Genomic DNA, 20,607 nt, shown 5'->3' with positions numbered 1-20,607 from the left:
ACTTCTGCCAGTATAGCAGATTCTCAAATTATCTGGAACCAGATTAACCAGAGTATCTAAGACTCACAGAAGTCTAAATCAGATAATAAATAATGTTTCTTTACTACTTGTATGATTTTGACATTCTTTTCAGAGGGGTTTAAAATGAAAAAGGGTTATTCTTTCAAATGAACAAAAATCCAGTTCATCAATAAACATGAAGAAGGTGCTGAAGTACTAATTTTAATGAGTTGGCACCTTAACACTTCTACTCAGGTTCAGATTGTCTGGTTTGGGCCAAGGCAACGAATCTCAGCTGCGTGGGCCAGTCCATTCATGTCTCTGTAATAAGCTTTTGCATACATTAATGTAGTGACTATAGGGAGTGTGAGTTCATTTTGAATAATTTGATAGGGATGTTAAAGTTAAGTCAAACAAAACAAATAATTATTAATATATTCCACATTTAAAGCTGAAATGTACTATAGAGCCAATAAATTCATTTACAAGTTAGGAGCTGATCAACTAGTTTCTATTAGGATTGTTGAAAAAATCAGAATCAATATTGCATCATCAGGGATTGCCGAATGATTAGTGTTACGGCAATAAAGCACATGAAACAAAATGTGTATAATAAACAAAAATCCAGTTCATCAGTAAACATGAAGAAGGTGCTAAAGTACTAATTTTAATGAGTTTAATCTCTTAAAAAAAAAAAAAAAGAAGTCACTGGAGAGAGATTACCAGGTTTCTGCCAAACCCCACTCCCCCATCAAGATAGAGAAGTCAAAATTGTACCTAACATCCACCCAACTCAGACATCTTAAAGGAATTGCCAAGCATACACTAACGGCCCTCCAATTATCAGCAACTGCCTCGCCCTTGGACACAGAAATTAGCTGGTTACTGGAAATAGGAAATATTTAAGCTTTGTTCCAGTTTCCTTTGTTTTGTTACCTGTCTAATATTGTCCCTTATATATATATATGATAACTCTAAATGAAAGATATATAAGAATTGATACATGAGCCAAAGGCCAAGAAGACAATGTTAATTTTGCATTTGTCAAAAGTATTTTATTGTATTGTTTTCTGCTATGTAATTGTTGGCTATGCACACTATATAGAGGACTTGACTTCTAAGGTGAGTTTTGAAACAAATGGTTTAAAATTCACCTTTATGCAGTAAATTCTTTCTCCTGCTTCTGTATTTTTTCTTAATTAATCATTTCATTAATGAGTTTCCATAACATGTATTGGCTTCCTGTAGTCACTTTTCAATACAGTTGAACTCTGTGGAGTGAGTTGATTTGTGAAGTTTTTGGCTTTTGTAAAAATGAAAACTTCATACATAAATACTTCTAAATATTAATTTCTTCTTATTTTGACTTTATTTTCTGGCCGCAGTAGAATATAAAGTTATTGTCAAAAATCAAACCATGATATTTTTTTAATTGAAAAGCATCCATAAAAAATATAGTTAAAAAAAACTGATCGTTACTTGTTTTTTAAAACAGTGATATCCTCTGCTTTTTTGTTTCTATTTTTTTATCCTTTAATTCAATCAATTTCAGCTTTTATGTTGCAAGGGCAACTAAGGCCATGTCAGCCACCATTGTCAGATTTTGGCTTATAATGCGCCAAGTCCATTATAAGCCAAAATCTGACAATTGTGGCCGACAGGTACAATGGCCTCCTGATTTTTGTAGCTGCTTTCGTGTTCCCATCTATTAAAATTGGATCTACTATCAGTTGGAAATACAAATGACAGCATGTACTTGAAATGTCAAGACAGTTCATGATTAGATGGACACATTATTTGAAATAACCTTGAGAAAAACATAATTTGTCTTCATGCTACTTGGAGCCCACATATAAAAAATTTATACATATGTACGTAATCAAAAAAAGACAAATCTAGTCCAGTAAGACTGTACAGTTGATTTGCCAGAGAAATTTATAGCAGCATTTTGTTTCTTTCTTATAAACTAGTGAAGGTCTAGGTAAATCTGGTTAGAATTAACTGTCTCCACTTGTTTTAACTCTGTTATTCAAATTAGTGTATATTTAAATGAATTGGATTGAACAATATGCTCATCTGTCAGATAAGAGCAAGGCTGTAGAAACTTCCTTTATTTTGGCAACTTTTTTTAAATTTTTACTTCATACAAAATATTATTTCTGTTTACAGTCATTTGATTTTATTTTTTTTCAGCTGCCCAATGATATGTACCTTTTTAGTGGCATAAATAAAACAGGCTCATTTTGAAGCCTATCCTGTGATTTTATCTGATATTTTTAGAAAAATTAATGCGAAATTAAAATTATGCTTTCAGGTTGTGAAATTTGCCGAAAGTCATACAAAACATGCAACCTCAAGAAAATATGGTATTGCCCGGAGAGTAATTAGTCGATGGATAGCTGATAAAGAAATATTGGAGAATGAACTTCAGAATGCTAATAAGCAGCTTGAACAAGGAACACATCCGCTTAATGAAGATTTAGATAGAGAAATTTATGAATGGTATCGAGAATTAAAAAATCAGGGTAATCAGCTATACTCAGAGAATATATATATATATATATATATATATTCCTAGTTCTTGAAATATTTAGCAGTTTAGTATATATTCTGCATGTATATTATGAAATTGTATTTATATATACAAGGTGTAGCAATAAAGTTCCTGGACTGTGTTCTATAAAAAGAATACAGAGTGAAGGAGTGCAAAACTGGCTTTATTTTTATTCAAAGTAATCGCCACCTGATTGAATGCATATATTACGCTGTTCTAAAAGTTTCTGAAAAGAGTCAGTCATCAAAAGGTGTCCAAAAAGATGTTCAGTTCAGCATTTACATTTTTCTTTATGTCCTCATCATCCTGAAATCTCTTTCCTTTGAGGGCAGTTTTCACTTGAGGAAAGAGAAAGAAGTTCACTGGTGCTAGATTGAGAGAGTAAGGTGGATGGTTGATATGTATAGTGCCATGTTTCATCAGAAATGCCTTCACAAGTGTGGAATGGGTGGAGGCATTGTTGTGCAACAAGAGCCAGCTGCCTTTCTCTTGAAATTGCAGCCTCACCCAGGAAATGTGCTTCAGTAGTCTTTGGAGCACCTATATATAGAATGCAGCATTGACTCTATCCCCTTCATGACCAAATTACTTGTGAATCACATCCTGTTTGTTGAAAAACAACATAATCAGCATCGTGTTGATCCTGGACTTCTATAAATGAAGGCTTTTTGGGCCTTGGTGATGATTTTGAAGTCCCCTTCATCTCTGGTTTGTACTGAAACATCCAATACTCATCTCCAGTAACAATACAATCAAGGAAATTAGGATTGTCTGGATGAAGTCTTCACATGATAACACTCTTCATTGCTTTTGCTCATCAACAAGGCTGTGTAGCACAGACCTTCCTTTATCCTAAATCTTCATGCAAAATTTTACGAATCATCTCTTCATTCCTGTCCAGCTCATCAGCCATCCTTCCAAGGGTTAAACGACAATCTCTTGTTGTTTAACCATTAGAGTGAATTGAGCATTCATCTCTTGATGGATTCTCACTTTGAACCACTTATACCATTCAAACTTACTGGTACAACTTAAACTTTCAGCACCATAAACAGACAGTGTTTATGTTACAGATTTTCCCAGTGTAAAGCAAAATTTGATATTCATTTGTTGCTCCATTGCAAACTTGTGACACAGAACTTCAATGCTACTAATGAAACTAGTTGTTACTTGCATCTTGTCAGCCTACAGGACAATTTCTGTACCACTATCTTTTGGCGGAAGTTTGAACTACAACCTACGACTTCCGTTTATTTTAAATTTGTCAAACATGACCACAGCAGTACCTGTCCAGGAACTTTATTGTCCCCCTAGTATTATATATATCTGAAATAGAATATGAAACAGATTTTTGTGTGTGTTTATTGTACAAATCTGTTATGTTTATTATAATGATATAACATATAATCATTGTAATGCACACTGAGATTGCTTTGCAACACCTCTCAGTATATGTAGCATCTGCTGCTATTGCTGGCACTAGAACATTTAGCAGGAGGACATTGTTTTACATGAAGGAAGGGTTATAAATGTGACCTAATCAAGTTCCAGTGTGGGGGGAGCTGACCTTGTACGGTGTGTGTCTCCATACATCTGTATCAAGAATGGGCCAACCATGAAAGATCCAGCATGCTGTCCAACAGAGCAACTGATGACATAGGGGATAGCACAAGCCTGTTCAATGTAGACCGTGCATCAAACACTGGTATGGATGGGTTATCACAGTTTATCCACACCAAGTGCTCTGCTGGTGGCCTCTCACAAGCAAATATGTTTACAGCAAGCATGTTCATGGAGCTACTGGAAACAGATTGCCTATTTCCAGTTATGTTTCCAACTGCACTACATGGACAGAACAGTGTAGTATACTCTTGAAACCCCACTATACAAAGGGAGTTGTGCAAGCCTATGGGGGGCCAGCATAAAGGTCTGGGAGATATTTAGATGGATCAAGCACCTCATTGGAGACTCATACAGGTTTGTCATTTCTGACCTGTGCACCCATTTGTGATGACAGCTTTAACCCAGACCACCAAAATGGCTTTCGGTAAGACAGTGCTCTGGTGCACAGGGTTAAACTGTGTTAGACAGGGTTAGATTGTTAAACTTGGTGTTGGACTGGTTCAGTGAATATTTTAGCAAGTTTGTCCTCCCATGTCCGGCAATCTCAGTGCAGTTAAGAGATGCAGTGGCATATCCAGGTATCATCATAAGGGGGCATGGTGACCAGGCTTTTGAGTTTTTTTTTTTTTTTAGAACTCCTCCTGCGTTCTTTCTCTTTAATTTCAAATTTTTGGTTAAGGGGGAGCATATGCCCCTTCTCCCCACCCCTGAATATGCCACTCGGGAGATGTTACGGTATAGACTGTTTTGTACCTCAATCCAGTACTGTGGAATGCAGTGTGATTGGCATTTATCCCACAATGTGCCTGGGTTACATTGTATACCAAAGATGACATAGCTGGGTACTAAACTCCATTTTATCTAACTTCACACTTTCCAGAGTTGCTATTTAGCAGTAGTATCATTCCATCAGCATGCCATTGTATCCATCACCAAGTGTTCCCCCATTCAGAAACTGTACAGCGATTGCAAAAATTTTGCAGTATCTTCCTGCATATTTAAAAATGCATATCGCTTAATTTAATAGCATTTAAAATTGTAGCACCGTCCTCTGTATTTTAAATGTAAATAGCTTAATTAAAAATGGCATTTTAATATGGTTAAAAACTTCTGAACAGTCTTTGTAGTAATGTTTTTTATGAAAAACAAAAACAAAATTTGCACATTTTCACTTTTAAATAATACACTTTCTTTAAAAACAATTTTTTGGGTGTATTGTTTTAAACTATTTCAATTTGAGTCACCATAAAAGGTCGTAAATAACTGGGTGGAAATGACCTGAGTTTGAGTCCTATTAATGAAACGAGGAATTTTTATGGGCCTTTTTTAACAACGTGGCTGAGTTAGTCGATCTCAGGCAAAATTCACATGGTTTTTCCTCCCAGAAACTCAGGTTTTTCATTGAGAAAACAGAAAATCAACCACAGAACATGTGCAATTTACAGAAGCAATCTGGCCTTAGTTTCTGATACTCCTAAAACTCTACTACAACGACAATAATAACTGCTATGATTTCTTCTGAAAAATGGCTCTTTCTACCTTGAAAAGAACAACATCAAAATTATATTTTTGGAGGTAAAGGGAAATCTTTTAATTGATTTTTATATGTATGATTGGTTGAATTGTCATTTCTTACTCACATGATAGGTCATCTATATGACTTGAACATGCCTTTTTGAGACTGAAATTGCTTGATCAGCTTGCATTCAGCCTTAAAGGCTCTCAAAATGAAACTGTTGATTTGTCCAATTTTCACGTTTGAGAGAAATGTATAGAGTACCCAGCAGAAACTTCAACAGTAGAAAAAATGCAAATGGAAGTTCTCAGTATGCATTGTGATTACACAATCAGATAATGTACACAAAAAATAGACAGTGTATGCAATATCATTTTTACATTTATTTATTAATTGAATTCAATTTATTTATATTCAGATTTAAAAGCAACAAACTGTTAAATGAAAACTTTTAGAATAAGTATCATTTTACATGGAAAACTAGATAACAAATGACTTTTGTTACAGTAAACAACAATATATTTTTTATTGTAGCCCAGTAAATCTGTGCCATCCAAAATCATTTTGCAAGTTCCTACTCATTTCTATTACCAAAGTACAATCGGACTTCTCTTTAATGAACTTCCATATAGCGATTCTATGTAGCGAACTTTTTTGATTTCCCATTGGTCATTACATTGAAAATAGTTTCCGTATAACGAAGAAAATTTCCATATAACGAACTGATTTCAAGTGACCTGGGTACTCGTTGTTCGCACCTCTGACCTTTAGGCAATAAAGCTGATGCTGTAGAAAGCACGAATTAAGAGCTAAAAGGATTAAGAATTAATCCCTTTAGCTTTTAATAGCTGGTTAAGGGGGACAATGGACCAGCACTTTAATTCCACAAATTAAGAGCTAAAACATTTTACAATTTAATGGTGCCTGTAAAACCCTGCAGGAGGAAACTGGCCAATCACTGTACGCGATAGAAAAAGATGTTTGAATTGCTGACCCAGCAGAGGGTCAGCAATAGCCAAAAAAGAATTAAAACCTATACAACTTATACACTACTATGCCGAGAAGTCCCGCTGGTCAGCTGTCCACAGCCATTGGCAAAGATTAAGGCATATTTCTGATGCGGGCATTGGCTCTGGTCAACCTATTTTCTACCGTAAACATCCTATTAGAGAATTAGGAGAGAGTGATTTTCCTTTATCTCAGAAATTCATCTGTTGTTTCGAAGAAATGAGTCATCCGCACTTTCACTAAATTTCACCTGTCTGTTTACGTGGTAGCTACAAGTGGTCCCTAGTTTCAGCTTTGTTTTAACTGCTATGCAAGTAACCTTACAGTGTCTAAGAGGAAATCCTTGAGTGTAGTGTGAAAAGGTGGAAGTGCTTAATAGTGTAGATCTCGGCATTAAAAAAAAAAGAAATTGCTTTAAAATTTGATGTCCCTGACAGTAGTGTGTCAACCATTCTGAAAAACCCTGTTTCAGTTCTCAAACTGTTTGAGAAAACGGGACCCAGTCAGAAGCATGTGAAATTATGCATTTGGGAAGATGTAGATGAAGCAATTTTTAAGTGGGTGAAGTTGATTTGAGACCAAAACATGCCAACATCAGGCCTATTAATAAAAGAAGAGGCTATGGAGTACGCATCTTTTCTGGGGCACAAAACATTCCAAGCCAGTTCTGATTTGCTAGACAAATTTAAAGAGCATCGTGGCTTGCTCGAAAAAGTTATTTCTGATGAAAGTGGAATTGCAATCGAAGAAGACTATACCAATTGTAAAGAAACAGTTTGAAAAAAATTATGGAAGACTAAGAGCCCAAAGACATATTCAACGTTGATGAAACAGGTCTATTTTTTAAATGTTTGCCGAACAAGACACTGACTTTTAAAGGTGATAAATGTTTAGGTGGTAAAAATAGTAACGAGAGATTTACACTCTTAGTTGCAAATATGACTTGTAATGAAAAACTGAAGCTTTTGGTAATGGGCAAAAGTAAATAACCCCAATGTTTCAAAGGAATAAAGTCATTAGATTTGGACTACAACCACAACAAAAAACCTTAAATAACAAGCAAAATTTTTGAGCAGTGGATTTTAAATTTCAATAGAAAGATGACGAAAGAAAACAGAAAAATTACATTGATTGTCGACAGCTATCCTGCCCACCTTCACTCTGTAATTTTGAAACTTACAAGTGTGAAGCTTGTTTTCTTCCTTCTGAATAATTCGTCTTAACTGCACATTATCAAGAATTCGACCAGCACATTATCAAGAATTCGAAAATGCACTACCAAAGGCACATCTGAAAAAAATTATACTGAGAATAGAAAACAACCAACCTATCCAACCTATAGATTCTGTTATAGATTTGTGGATGTGCATATCAGAGTTGACGAAAATGTGGAGTCAAGATGGAAACAACGACCAAGAATTGTTTCGCAAAAGCAGGTTTTGCTACAGTGCTGATTAACAGAGATGGGAGGGATGAACTACTAGAAGACATTGAGCAATCTTGGGAAGAGTTCCAAGCAAGGTTTGATCAGTGGAGAAATTGTTCTTGACAAATTTTTAAGAGTTGATAATGATGTCATAGTAGCTGAAATCTGAGTGGCTCCAACACTTTGGAGCATATTTAAAGAACTAGTAACAATATCGGCAATGAGTTAGTTGGGTGAAAATGAGGGCAATATTAAACCTTCCAAACAAATGTTGGCAGCATTTGAAACTTTGCAATCGATGCCTTCAGCGGGAAGAAAATTTAACAGAAAAGATATCTCAGTGTTTAAAGTTTAAACAAATGCAAACATTTTTATGAATGGTGTACAGTTGAATCTAGTGTACAACAAAAAAAAACCAAATGTTTTACGACATAATTCTTAAGAGTATTAATAAATTGTGGGCATCATGTGTAAGTAATCATTTCTTAATATGTATGCATTATATAATAACGTAGCTTAATTTAATTTATTATGGTACTCACCTTTTTATAATCTGCATTGATGTCGGAATAAAATGGATGATAATTTTAATTTTAAGTTAAAAATTATCATATAAATTAATTAATAAATTATCATCCATTTTATTCCAACATCAATGCAGATTATAAAAAGGTGAGTACCATAATAAATTACATTAAGCTACGCTATTATATTGTGTCAGTTATAAATGGTACTTTAAGAGATCTACAATTTTAGAAAATTTATTCATTTCCACTTCTTTCCCGTCTTTTACTATATTTCTGAATTTACAGTATTTTTTATTGTTGAAAAGGTCATATTTCTTTATAACAAAATTTCTGTGTAACAAATTTTTTCAGGGGAATGATCGATTTCATTATATAGTGGTCTGACTGTAATCTGTTCTTTTTGAAATTATTTTCAAATTTATATCTTTTTTTTTTTTCCTACATCTTGAGGGATAGTGAAAAGTCAAACTGAACTTTCATTCTCTCTTCATTTGCAGTGCTAAAATAAACTCCCCAGGCTTTAAGTTTAGTTATACAGAGTTTCAGTAAACAGCAGATGTTGTTTTCTAACCAAATAATTGGAAAAAAACCATTTCACTGGCAAACATCCATAAGCACTTTTTTCAAGGTAGATTTGTCTGGATTGTTTAAATTATTGAAAGGGTATATTGCTGTTTACCAAGGCAAGACAGGTTCTTTGAAAAGTCACTTTACTCTTTTCTTGAGGTACAGTGGTTGGCCAAAATAACGGAAACACCTGATACGAAAGTAGTAGTTTTTGTAATGGCTGTATGACGCGCACGCGTGTGCGTGTGTGTGTGTTACTACTATAAAGAAAAAATGATAAAAGCTGATGTTTATTTAGAGGCAATATAAAATGGTACATAAAGAAAATGACTGACCTATTGTTGGTGCATGCTTAGCAGAGAGGCATCGATGATTAAAATTGCTGATTTCTCTAATATATCCAGAGCAACTGTATCAAAAATAATGTCTGTATTCACCAAGTATGGAAACACAAAATCAGATAGGATGAAATGTGGCAGAAAATCAAGTCTGACTGAAAAGGATTGTAATCCAAAAACAAACCTCTACCTCAAAAATAACTGCAGAACTTAAGTTGAGTCTCAGCAATCCAGTTTCTAGTAAAACAGTTTGGCGAGAACTTCATAAAGCTGATATTTATGGCAAAGCCACTATTGCTAAGCCACTCATTACTGATGGTAATGGTACAAAGAGGATGCAGTGGTGTAAGAAGCACAAAAACTGGACACTTGACAAGATTACACAGCTGAAATTCCTAATAGCTGTTTTTGAAAATACTTTCCTTGAATGCTCTGTATAAAATTACAGAAATGTTTGTTAACTATCATAGTTAGGAAAAATTCATGATTAAGTTAAATCTAATTATATGCACATGTCATCAATTTATTTTCTGCCTTCTGATTATCAGAAGAATCTCTTCTTACCAACAGTTTTCAAAACCACCTCACTTCTAACTTTATCAGCCCATCTTATCTTGCTACATAAGGTGCCTCCGTAGTCAGGTGGGCAGGAGCAGCAGTGCGTAGCACATGCTTCTTGATTAGACTGGGGTTCGAGCCCATGACCACCAAATACGGAGGATGCGGAAAGGTCAGGGAATGACCACCTCATATCCCTGGAGCAATATTGCCCTAGTTGCTAATGCTCCTAAAAACCAAATAACAATTGCTACATAAGCTCATGCGCTTGCTTTCTTGCATCATATGCCTCTATTACCATTACTACATTTGAGAACTTTCCAATTTTATAATATCTTTTGTTCTCTGTGTCCATGTCTCTGCTCCATAAAGTACCACACTGTACCTGACATTGTACCGGTCCTTTCCAGAAACCATTTCCTAATCTCACAATTATGAGGTGAAAGCCAAAAGTTCCTTTCAGAAATAATAAAATTAATTTAGACTTGCATTAGTTACATGTTGGCATTTTCCCCTTCAAAGTAGTTCCTTCCAGAGTTTATTGATTAATCTTAGTACTTCTCCCACTGAAACAACTCTGGAACTCCCTATGTGAATGATGTCTTTAAATCTTCTTCCTTTTAATTGAATTTTCATTTAGGGGAACAAAAAGTCACAGGGAATCAGGTCAGGAGAATAGAGAGGGTGTGGGAGCATGACCATTTTGTTCTGGGCTAAAAACCTCTAAACCAACAAAGCTGTGTGGAATTGCTTTGTTGGTTTGGCAAAATACAGAAGCCAATCCTTAGTATGCCATCTGTCTTGACATTTTCTCCTGACATCCTCATTCAAATGCCTTATGACCTAAATTTAGAACTGGAGATTTACATTTTGGTCTGGTGAAGGGAACTCCTGCTGAACAGTTCCCTTATTGTCGAATAAAACAATTAACATGCTTTTGTTAATTGTTAAATCAAACCACGGTCAGCCGTGGTTTATTTTACCATGTCTTACCCTTTTTGGATGTGGCGATGTTGGACTTTTCCACTGGAAGAACTGTTGCTTTGCTTCTGCATCATAATCATAAACCCATTTTTCATCCCCTGTTATGATCTTTGAAAGGAAGTTTCTTTTGCAGTCTGTGCTTGCAGATTCCTGAAAATACAAACTTGGTTCCATTTCTGTTTATACTCAGCAAACAGCACGCATTTTCCACCTTATGTTTAAATTATCATTTAAAATGCATCAGCATATACACCAATCAGCCAAAACATTATGATCAGTGAGTCGTTATGCAAATCGAAGCAACGGCAGGTGAACTACGGCACATGCGCGGGTCCGGACACAGTATAAAAAACACCTGATACTGAGCGCCGTTAATCAATGTTACTCTTGTTCTTCAGGTGGGAAAGGCAGCGGACTTAAGTGAGTTTGGCAAAGGCCAAACTGTAATGGCCAGAAGACAGGGTCAGAGTATATCCGAAACGGCACGGCTGGTGGGATGCTCACAATCAGCCATGGTTAGTACCTACTGAAACTGTTCCGAGGAGGGAAAATGCATGAACCACCGGCGAGGTGTTGGACGACCATGGCATCATCGATGCTAAAGGTTAGTGAAGGCTCCCAGATGGTATGTGGTAACAGAAGGGCGACTGTGGTGCAACTCGCCAGTAATTGGAATGCTGGTATTGGGAGTAATGGGTCACAACACACAGTACATTGAATCCTGCTGCAAATGGTGCTCTGAGCGCCCATGCTAACCACAGTTCACCAGCAGCAGTGCCTACAATGGGCATGTGAGCATCGAAACTGGACCTCGGGTAGTTGGAAGAAGGTCATCTGGTTCGATGAATCACGTTTCCTGTTGCACCATGTGGACAGCTGGATACATGTGCGTCGTTTGCCTAGGGAAGTGATGGCACCTGAATGCACCGTGGGACGAAAACAAGCAGGTAGCAGCGGTTGTGACAGGAGTAATAGTTTTGGTGATGTTCTGCTGGAATATCCTGGGTCCAGCCATCCATGTGCTGGGCACTCTGATGTCTATCACCTACCTAAACATCATTGCTGACCAGGTACAGCCTTTCATGGCAACAGCCTTCCCCCTCTAGCAGTGCCGTCTTTCAGCAGGATAATGTGCCACACCGACCCAGATTGTTCGAGACTGGTTCACGGAACACGAGGAAGACTTCCAGGTATTGCCCTGGTCTCCAAATTCCCCAGACCCCAATCCCATTAAGCATCTGTGGTTTGTGTTAGAACAGCAACTCCGATCTGTGATGTCTCAACCATGAACCTTACAGAAGTTAAAGGATCTGCTGGTTACGTGTTGGTGCCAGATACCACAAGACACATTTAGAAATCTTGTAGCATCCATGTCTCGCTAGGTATAAGCTGTTTTGGCTGTACGTGGAGGACCAACATCACATTAGGTAGGTGGTCTTAATGTTTTGGCTCGCCGCTGTACTTTACAATAGTTATAGATTGTTACAAATGTCATTAATCGTACACCATCTACCCTCGTGAATGATTTCATGCATTTCTTCAGCATTTTCATCAGTCCAACTTGACAGTGGAGAACCTTAGCACTCAAAATCTTCAACTGAAGTTTAGCTGCCTTGGAATGCAAATACCATTAAAGTTCATGTACAACCCAGTAGTGCGCTAGTAAATTTTAAAGACTGGCTCGCTAAAAAAAAAAAAAGCAAGACCAAGAATATGTGTGTCTGTATTTATTGCAAGTTTTATTGATTTACAACAATTTGGAATACGAAAATTTCAAATAATAATAAAATATTCATTTTTTTTTTTTTTTTTATTGTAATTTCCATCTAGCCAATTGGTTCTCACAAAATATTTTGTTGACTTTTGCCAAGCTCTTGTATCCGTAGCCAAACTATGGTTGCAATTCAACAATGATTTCAAAAACGGAATTGCATCCCAATCTATTAACTCTTTTCCACAGTAAATTTATTGTCATTGAATGTGATATGTGATCTACTGTTAAACTATTTCTCATCCTCGCACAAATTATATTCATTAAACTGAAACCTCTTTCAGCTTCAGCACTAATGATTGCAATAGTGATATGGTTTTAGACTTTTGAATACTTGCAGATATCGAAAAATATTTTGATTCGACATTTATCTACAAAATCCCAAAAATCGTTCATATCATTTTATATTTTAATATTTCACTTAAATGGTAATTTTTTTTTTTCTCCAGCTGTCCATGGTGTCCATTATTTCAATTTATTAAAACCATCTACCTGACCTTAATGAAGAACTAACAAATTGAAATAATTTAACACGTTTTCATCATTATTTCTGTCTGATAAAAGACATAAATTCATGTTGAATTATATTTTCTTGTAACGCATTCCTAAGGAGAGCATTGAATTTATTTATTAAATGGAATATCTTTTTAAACTTATCTAATTTAATTAAATCTTCAACTTGAGATTTATGTTTTCCAGTACCAACCTTTAAATTTTCCAAAGCTCTTATTGTGCATTTGACTAATTTTTGCACTTTCTGAATGTTATGTGCTCTTGACTGAAGTGCAGTTGAAAGTAATGAGGTGCATGCCACTCTGCAGTTTATAGCCATTGCCATTTTTAACAACCAACTCTCAAAATTCTTGAGATTTATGTTTTGATCCTACTTGAAAATTTAACAATTTTCACACCGCTGGTTCTACCCATAGTATCACCACCAAACATTTGTTTAAACATTTCATAAATCTGTGAAGCAATTTTCCCAAACTTATGAAAAAATTTGATATAAAATTTGCTGTTCCTTAACATTTGCCGTCTTACTTGGCTATAAAAATCACAGGACATACCAATTTCGTAAAAGTGCACTACTATAACATTAGCATTAGTAGAAGCATATGATGCAAGAAAGCAAGCTTATGCAGCATCAGCCAAAAAAAAAAAAAAAACACTCCCATTTCACCCCACCGTTTGTTCCAAATACCTGTCCAGTTCAGCCTTAAATTTATTTAGGCTATCAACTTCCACAACAAGGGATGGAAGTCTGTTCCACCAACCAACTACCCACTGGCTAAAGGCAAACTTCCACACATCTATCCTGCATCTGTCTTTCCTCAGTTTGAATTTATGCCCTCTCAGGTGATCATTCTGAGCAAGAGGAAGAATCAAAGGATCAAGAGGAAGGCTCAAACCATTCAAGGCTTTATACACCTCAATCAGATCACCTTGCAGGTGCCTAGTCTCCAGACACTGTAATTTGCAAAACTTAAGCCTTTCTTCATAAGAGCAACCCTTTGTTCCATTCACTAATCTTGTTGCCCTTTTCTGTACTCGTTCCAACAGCTCTACTTCCTTCTTAAAATGAGGCCTGCAGACCTGTTTACAGTACTCAAGGTGTGGCCTGACCATTGCCTTATACAAGGGGATAATCACCTCCTTATCCCTTCTAGAAAAATTCCTGTATATCATTGACAAGACACCATGAGCTACTCTTGTAGACCGTCTGCACTGCTCAGAAAACTTCATATCTGCTTACGCAATTACCCCCAGGTCCTTTTCGTTCTCTACCACTGTCAGTGTAGTACCACAGAGTTGATACGTTACTCTGGGGTTACTGCTTCCCATATGTAGTACTTTACACTTGTCAATATTAAACTTCATTTGCTACCCATCTGCTCAACTTTTCTAGATCCTGTTGCAGCAGCATACTGTTATTAGTGTCCTTAACAACCCTGCCAACTGCGTATCAACTGCAAACTTTGACATTAAGCTTGATATACCATCATCAGTATCATTTATAAATACAGAAAACAACAATGGACCCAACACTGAACCCTGAGGAACTCCACTAATAACATTAGTCCACGATGAGCAGTGTCCATTGATTACCACTCTCTGTCTTCTCCCACTCTACCATCCCTTTATTCATAGCAGCATTTTGCCTCCAATGCCACACTGCTCCAATTTGTTCAGCAGTCTTCCAGGTGCAACAGTATCAAAAGCCTTTCTGAGATCCAAATATATGATATCAAAGTATTCCCTGCATCCAGTTCCTTTGTGACCACGTCATAGTATCCAGTCAAATTGGTCAGGCAAGACTTTCCCTTAACAAAACCATTCTGTGTCTGAGCTATAACTGAAGTCTTGTCTAGATGATCCTGCAGTGCTTATTTAACCAGTGCCTCCATTAATTTTCCTGGAATGGAAATTAAACTAATGGGTCTATAATTACTTGTGAAATACTACTACTGTTGCCCTTTGATCCTACTTTGTGAATTGGGGTCACATTTGCACATCTCCAGTCCATGGATACCTCCCCTGAGTCCAAAGAAGCTCTCATAATTATAGCTAAGGGTTTGCTTACTTCCTTTGCTGCCTCCTTTAATATAACTGGATAGATCCCATCCACCCCGGTTGCTTTTTTTATGTTTATCCTCAACAATTTCTTCTCCACTTTCCCCTCAGTTATTACAAAATCATCTAGCTCACTGCTAGAGTTTAACTCACCTCTAGCATTACCCTTCCTGAATAACTCCTCATGTGTGAATGTAGATGCAAAATACTCATTTAGTTTGTTAGCCACCTGAGCAGGATCATCAACAGTTGAACCATCAATATCCAGTGGACCAATCTGATTCATCCCTTTCCTTCTGGAGTTTACATAGGTAAACTCTTTGTCAGGGGTGGGCAACAGCCGGCCCGCAATGATGTTGAATCCGGCCACCTCCGTAAATGCATAAATATAGAAAATCCACACCTGACTACACTTGCCGTAAACGTTCGGCTTAATTTGGTTCAATCGGGAATCGCGTACAGCAGTAAGCAGTGCGCAGTTAACCAGGTGATTTCTACGCAGCGTCAAAGAGTATTATTTCCTAATTATTATTGTAGCATCGATCGAACGAAGTTCCTTTGGGTTTGACTTCTTATTGAAAAAAATAATATTGGTGCAAGATATTTTATAAGTCAGTTTATGCCTTTTCTAATTATTACAATTTTTAATTTAATATAATTTATAGCCCATAAAATGAGCCAATTAAAAAAAAGAAAATTTGATGTCGATTGCCGCATTTTCAATGATAATTGGACATTCAAATATTTAATTGCAAATATAGATGATAAAGCTGTTTGTTTGGTTTGTAACGAAACTATTTCCATTTTTAAAGAATATAATCTAAAAAGGCATTTTCAACAAAACATTTCATAAAATATAAGCTATTTTCACCGGAACAAATGAAAATTGAAGCGAAAATTTAAAATGTGATTTGCGTAAGCAACAAAATACTTTGAAAATTTTGTCAAATACAGATAGAGCTCTGACAAAAGCTAGTTACATTGTTGCACATAAGGTTGCAAAACAATGTAAATCATTTTCTGACAGGGAATTTGTGAAGGAATGTTTGATAGATATTGCTGAATTATTTATGCCCTGATAAAAAACTGACGTTTGAAAAAATTTCTCTGTCACGAAGAACTCTTGTGAGACGAATTGATAATATTTGAAGTAATTTATGTGATAAATTAAAATTGGAAGATTATACTTACCATACACTGGCTTTAGATGAGTCAGGGGTGACTTTTAATCTTTATTCGAGGTATAAATCATAAATTTGAAATTACGGAGGAATTACTTTCCGCATATCCTATATAAAAGACACAATGACTGGCGAAGATTTTTTTTTTTTTTTAGCTCTTCAAGAAGCTTTGCAAAAACATAATATAAAGTGGGACAAGATTGTCAACATCACAACCGATGGGTGTCCTAGTTTGACAGGAAAAAACATTGGATTATTAAAAAGAATAAGCAACGAAATAAGTGTATTCCAGGAAAAGAAATAATTTTCTTACATTGTATAATTCATCAAGAAACCCTTTGCAAAAGAGTTCTAAAACTGAAGCATGTTATATCGGTTGTAACGAAAGTAGTTAATTTTATTCGTGGAAGAGCTTTAAACCACCGGCAATTCATAACATTTTTGAAAAAAATTTAATGTGATTTTACTGCTATTCCTTACCATACGGACATGAGATGGCTTAGTCTTGCAAAAGTGTTAAAACGATTTCATGATTTGTTGGATGAAATTATAAACTTCTTAAATGCTAAGGACAAGCTGAATGAATTTTGTGAATTAAAAGATGAACAATGGCTGAACGACTTTTTCTTCTCCGTTGATGTGTTTTCGCATCAAAATGAATTAAATTTATTATTACAAGGGAAAGTACTATTTATTTTTGATTTGTATACAAATGTCACATCATGTACGAGAAAACTCAAGTTATTTTCGCAACAATTCCAAAACAAACAGTTAACTCACTTTCCAATCTTACAAAAAAGAGAAAAAAAACTTGAAATGTGCTGATTTTCAGAAAATTTCAAAAGATCTGTCTTTAGTAAGCCTACCATTTAATTTTAATGTGAATGATGCACCATCTTGTATACAGTTGGAACTGATAAATTTAATACTAAAGAATCAATTTGCTGAAAAAACAATGGACTTTTATGCCTTGTTAAATCCAGAAATGTTTAAAAATATTCTGGATAAAGAATGCCAAATATTCCAAACAGAAATATTTGGCATTCTTTGGATCGACATACCTATGCGAAACTACATTTTCTTTAATGAAAAATACAAAGAGCAAAATTAGATCAAGAATAGTGGATGAAAATTTAGGAGCAGTTCTCCGAATAGCCACTAGTGAATTGAATCCCAATTTTGATGAAATCATAAATCAGGAACATTCCAAATGTAATCCCTCACATTAAAGTTTTTGTTTTCTGCATTTACTTTGTTATCATAACAATAAAAATGTTTATTCCAAATTGTAGTTCTTATCTGTACCTATCTATAATCAACTCCTATTTAAATATTGTATTTACTTTTTTTTAAATACATTAATAATTTGGTAATTCAAGTAATATAGCATTTTTTAGGTTCTGATTTTTTTTTGTTAAATCGTTGAATCTATTCTGGCCCGCGTCATGATACGAAAATTTCATTCGGCCCTCTCACGAAAAAAGTTGCTCTTTGTTGTTTTTCTTTGCATCCTTTGCCAAAGATTTCTCATAATCTGCCTAATCTTCTTTGTGACTTGGTTACAGACCAGCTTATATCTATCATTGGCTTCCATGTCACCCATTAATTTAATATGTATCCCATTCATTTTTCTTCTCTACCATATGTCTCATTAGTTCATCTGACATCCATTTAGGCTTAAACCTTGAACAATATTTCTTAGTTGATATGCAAGCCTAGTAGCTTCCAAGATAAATTCTTTGAATGCTTCCCATTTTGAATTTGCTGTTGGTAACATCATCAGTAGGTCCCACCATATAGAATTTCAGTATTGTCTCAGACCACCGTAGTTGCCTTTACGAAAGCAAAAACCCCCTTTACCCCTGATGGTAGTTACCTCTTTGAGTAAATCCCACTTCAGCACACTGTGATCACTGCCACCTAGTGGTTCCTTTATCTGCAGATTCTTAATGCATGAAGAATCACTACTGATAATCAGATCAAGACTATTACTCCCTCCGGTTGCCTCCCGAACATGCTGATGTAGAAAACAATCATCCAATAAATCCACAAAAGCCTTGCTAGTGTATGAGTGACCAACCCACAAATTCCAGTCAATATCTGGGATATTAAATCCCCCATTATAAGACTCTGATTTACTGGCCCACTATTTCCCTGTACAGTTTCTTATTATACTTATCAGAGTCATTAGGCCTATAACACACTCCTACTCTCAATTTTGATCTCCCAATGCTTATGTCACACCAAACTGACTCGACACTGCACTGTCCAGCGATGTCGACTGGCTTTACTTCCTTGGATTTTATGCGTTTCTTAACTAATAGCATAACCCCTCCTCCCTTCCTATCAAGTCTATCCTTCCTGTACACATTGTACTCCCCAAATTCCAGTTCTGCATTCCTTATATCTGTGTGACACTGCATCTCTGATATCCCAACAAATATATGAAACATATAAGCATATAACAGCACACTGCTGTACTCCATGTGGTTAGTGCTCCACATGGCCAGTCTGGAAGCTTTTGGCTTGCACCTCTTGATTTACTTTCCTTCTCAAAAATTTTGTCATTGCTTGCTGTAAGCGGTGACAAAGCTTTACCATCTGCTATTTATTTCTCTACTGCTTCTTGCTTATTCTGCCATTGGGCTTCACAAATACATCGACTAACTTGCCTGTTCTATTTTCTTTCCTCCTATTTCAATATTTAACTTTCTTTTCTCACTCTCATAACCTTTGTCTTCCCAATATTTATTCCCATCACAACTTTTCTTCAGCGTATTAACCTTTCTCTGAATCTGCCCCTAGTGCCATGTAATTGCAAATCTGATGCTCTCAATAACCTCCTCCTTCCCCCTCTCCAGTCTTTACCCCATACAATTATTCAACATCCTTTTTTCACTTATCAAATACTTCCTTGGCCATTTCTTCATCTGCTCATTTAACTAATCATTCTTCTGGCCTTCCAGTACATTCCTGTCCTTTCAGTATATCAGTAATTTAATCCAGTATACCCTAACAGAAGCCTTCTCCAAGTCTATAAAACATATACACACTTCTTTGTTCACTTCCATGTGTTTTTCTGTCTACATTCTTTTCATGCCTATTGCATCCCTTTTTACCCTCCTGAAACTAGACTATCCTCCCACATCTTTCCCCATTGTTGTATTTAATATTCTTAGCAATACGGCACCTCCATAGCCAAGTGGGCAGGAGCAGCAGTGCGTAGCACACGCTTCTGGATTAGACCGGGGTTTGAGCCCATGAGCCACCAAATATGGAGGATGTGGAAAGGTCAGGGAATAACCACCGCATATCCCCGGAGCAATATGGCCTCAGTTGCTAATGCCCCTTAAAAAAAAATCTTAGCAATACCTGTGCCACATGCAGTACCAAACATAAAATTTTTACATTTCGCTTCTTGGTTTTTCTGTTGTTATCATTATTGTGGTCCTAAAATCTTCTGGCCATTTTTCCTGCCCATACATTAACCTACATAATTTTGTTAATTACCTTAAGCCCACTTTCCCCAGTAACCTTATAAACTCCACTAGAATTCCATCAATGCATGCTGCCTTATTTCCCTTCGTTTCATTTAACACTCTGATTACCTCTTGCTTCATTATGACTATATCCAAGCTGTCTTGATCCCATATAGCTACATTATCATAATCATCCTCATTCTGCTGCTCGTTTAACCCATTTTAATTCCTTTACATATTCCACCCATCTTCTCCCTATCTCCTCTGGTTATCTTAGTAGCATTCCTTTCCCTCTGTAGCCCCAGACTTCTTCCCTTTTGTCCATGCTGATTTCCTTACTCTCTCTCATACATTAAATCGTATTTCAGTATTAGCATTGGCAAATGATATAAGGGAGCAATCTTATACAATGTCAGAAAAAAAACACACACGTGCGCTTCCCACGTGACCTGACCATCCCCCTCTAATAATTTTTGTCTAATTTTCTATACATCTATCTTGCGA

At 36.0% G+C, this 20,607-nt stretch overlaps 1 protein-coding gene across 2 annotated transcripts in view; it reads left to right on the top strand.

Moving 5' to 3' along the window:
* Positions 1–20,607, top strand: part of LOC150090887 (uncharacterized) — a 98,277-nt gene that overhangs the window by 67,414 nt on the left and 10,256 nt on the right. For both annotated transcript variants that reach the window (XM_090380521.1, XM_090380516.1), the window contains one exon: positions 2,315–2,525. In XM_090380521.1, the coding sequence (XP_090236647.1) occupies positions 2,315–2,525 (211 nt within the window). The remainder of the gene's footprint in view (positions 1–2,314; positions 2,526–20,607) is intronic.

This window comes from Mastigoproctus giganteus, chromosome 1 (genome assembly GCF_048544385.1).
Source record: "Mastigoproctus giganteus isolate SK-2022 chromosome 1, ASM4854438v1, whole genome shotgun sequence".
NCBI classification, from domain to species: Eukaryota; Metazoa; Arthropoda; class Arachnida; order Uropygi; family Thelyphonidae; genus Mastigoproctus; species Mastigoproctus giganteus.
Note: the sequence above shows the minus strand (reverse complement) of the source record. Positions and strands in the feature narration are given on the sequence as shown.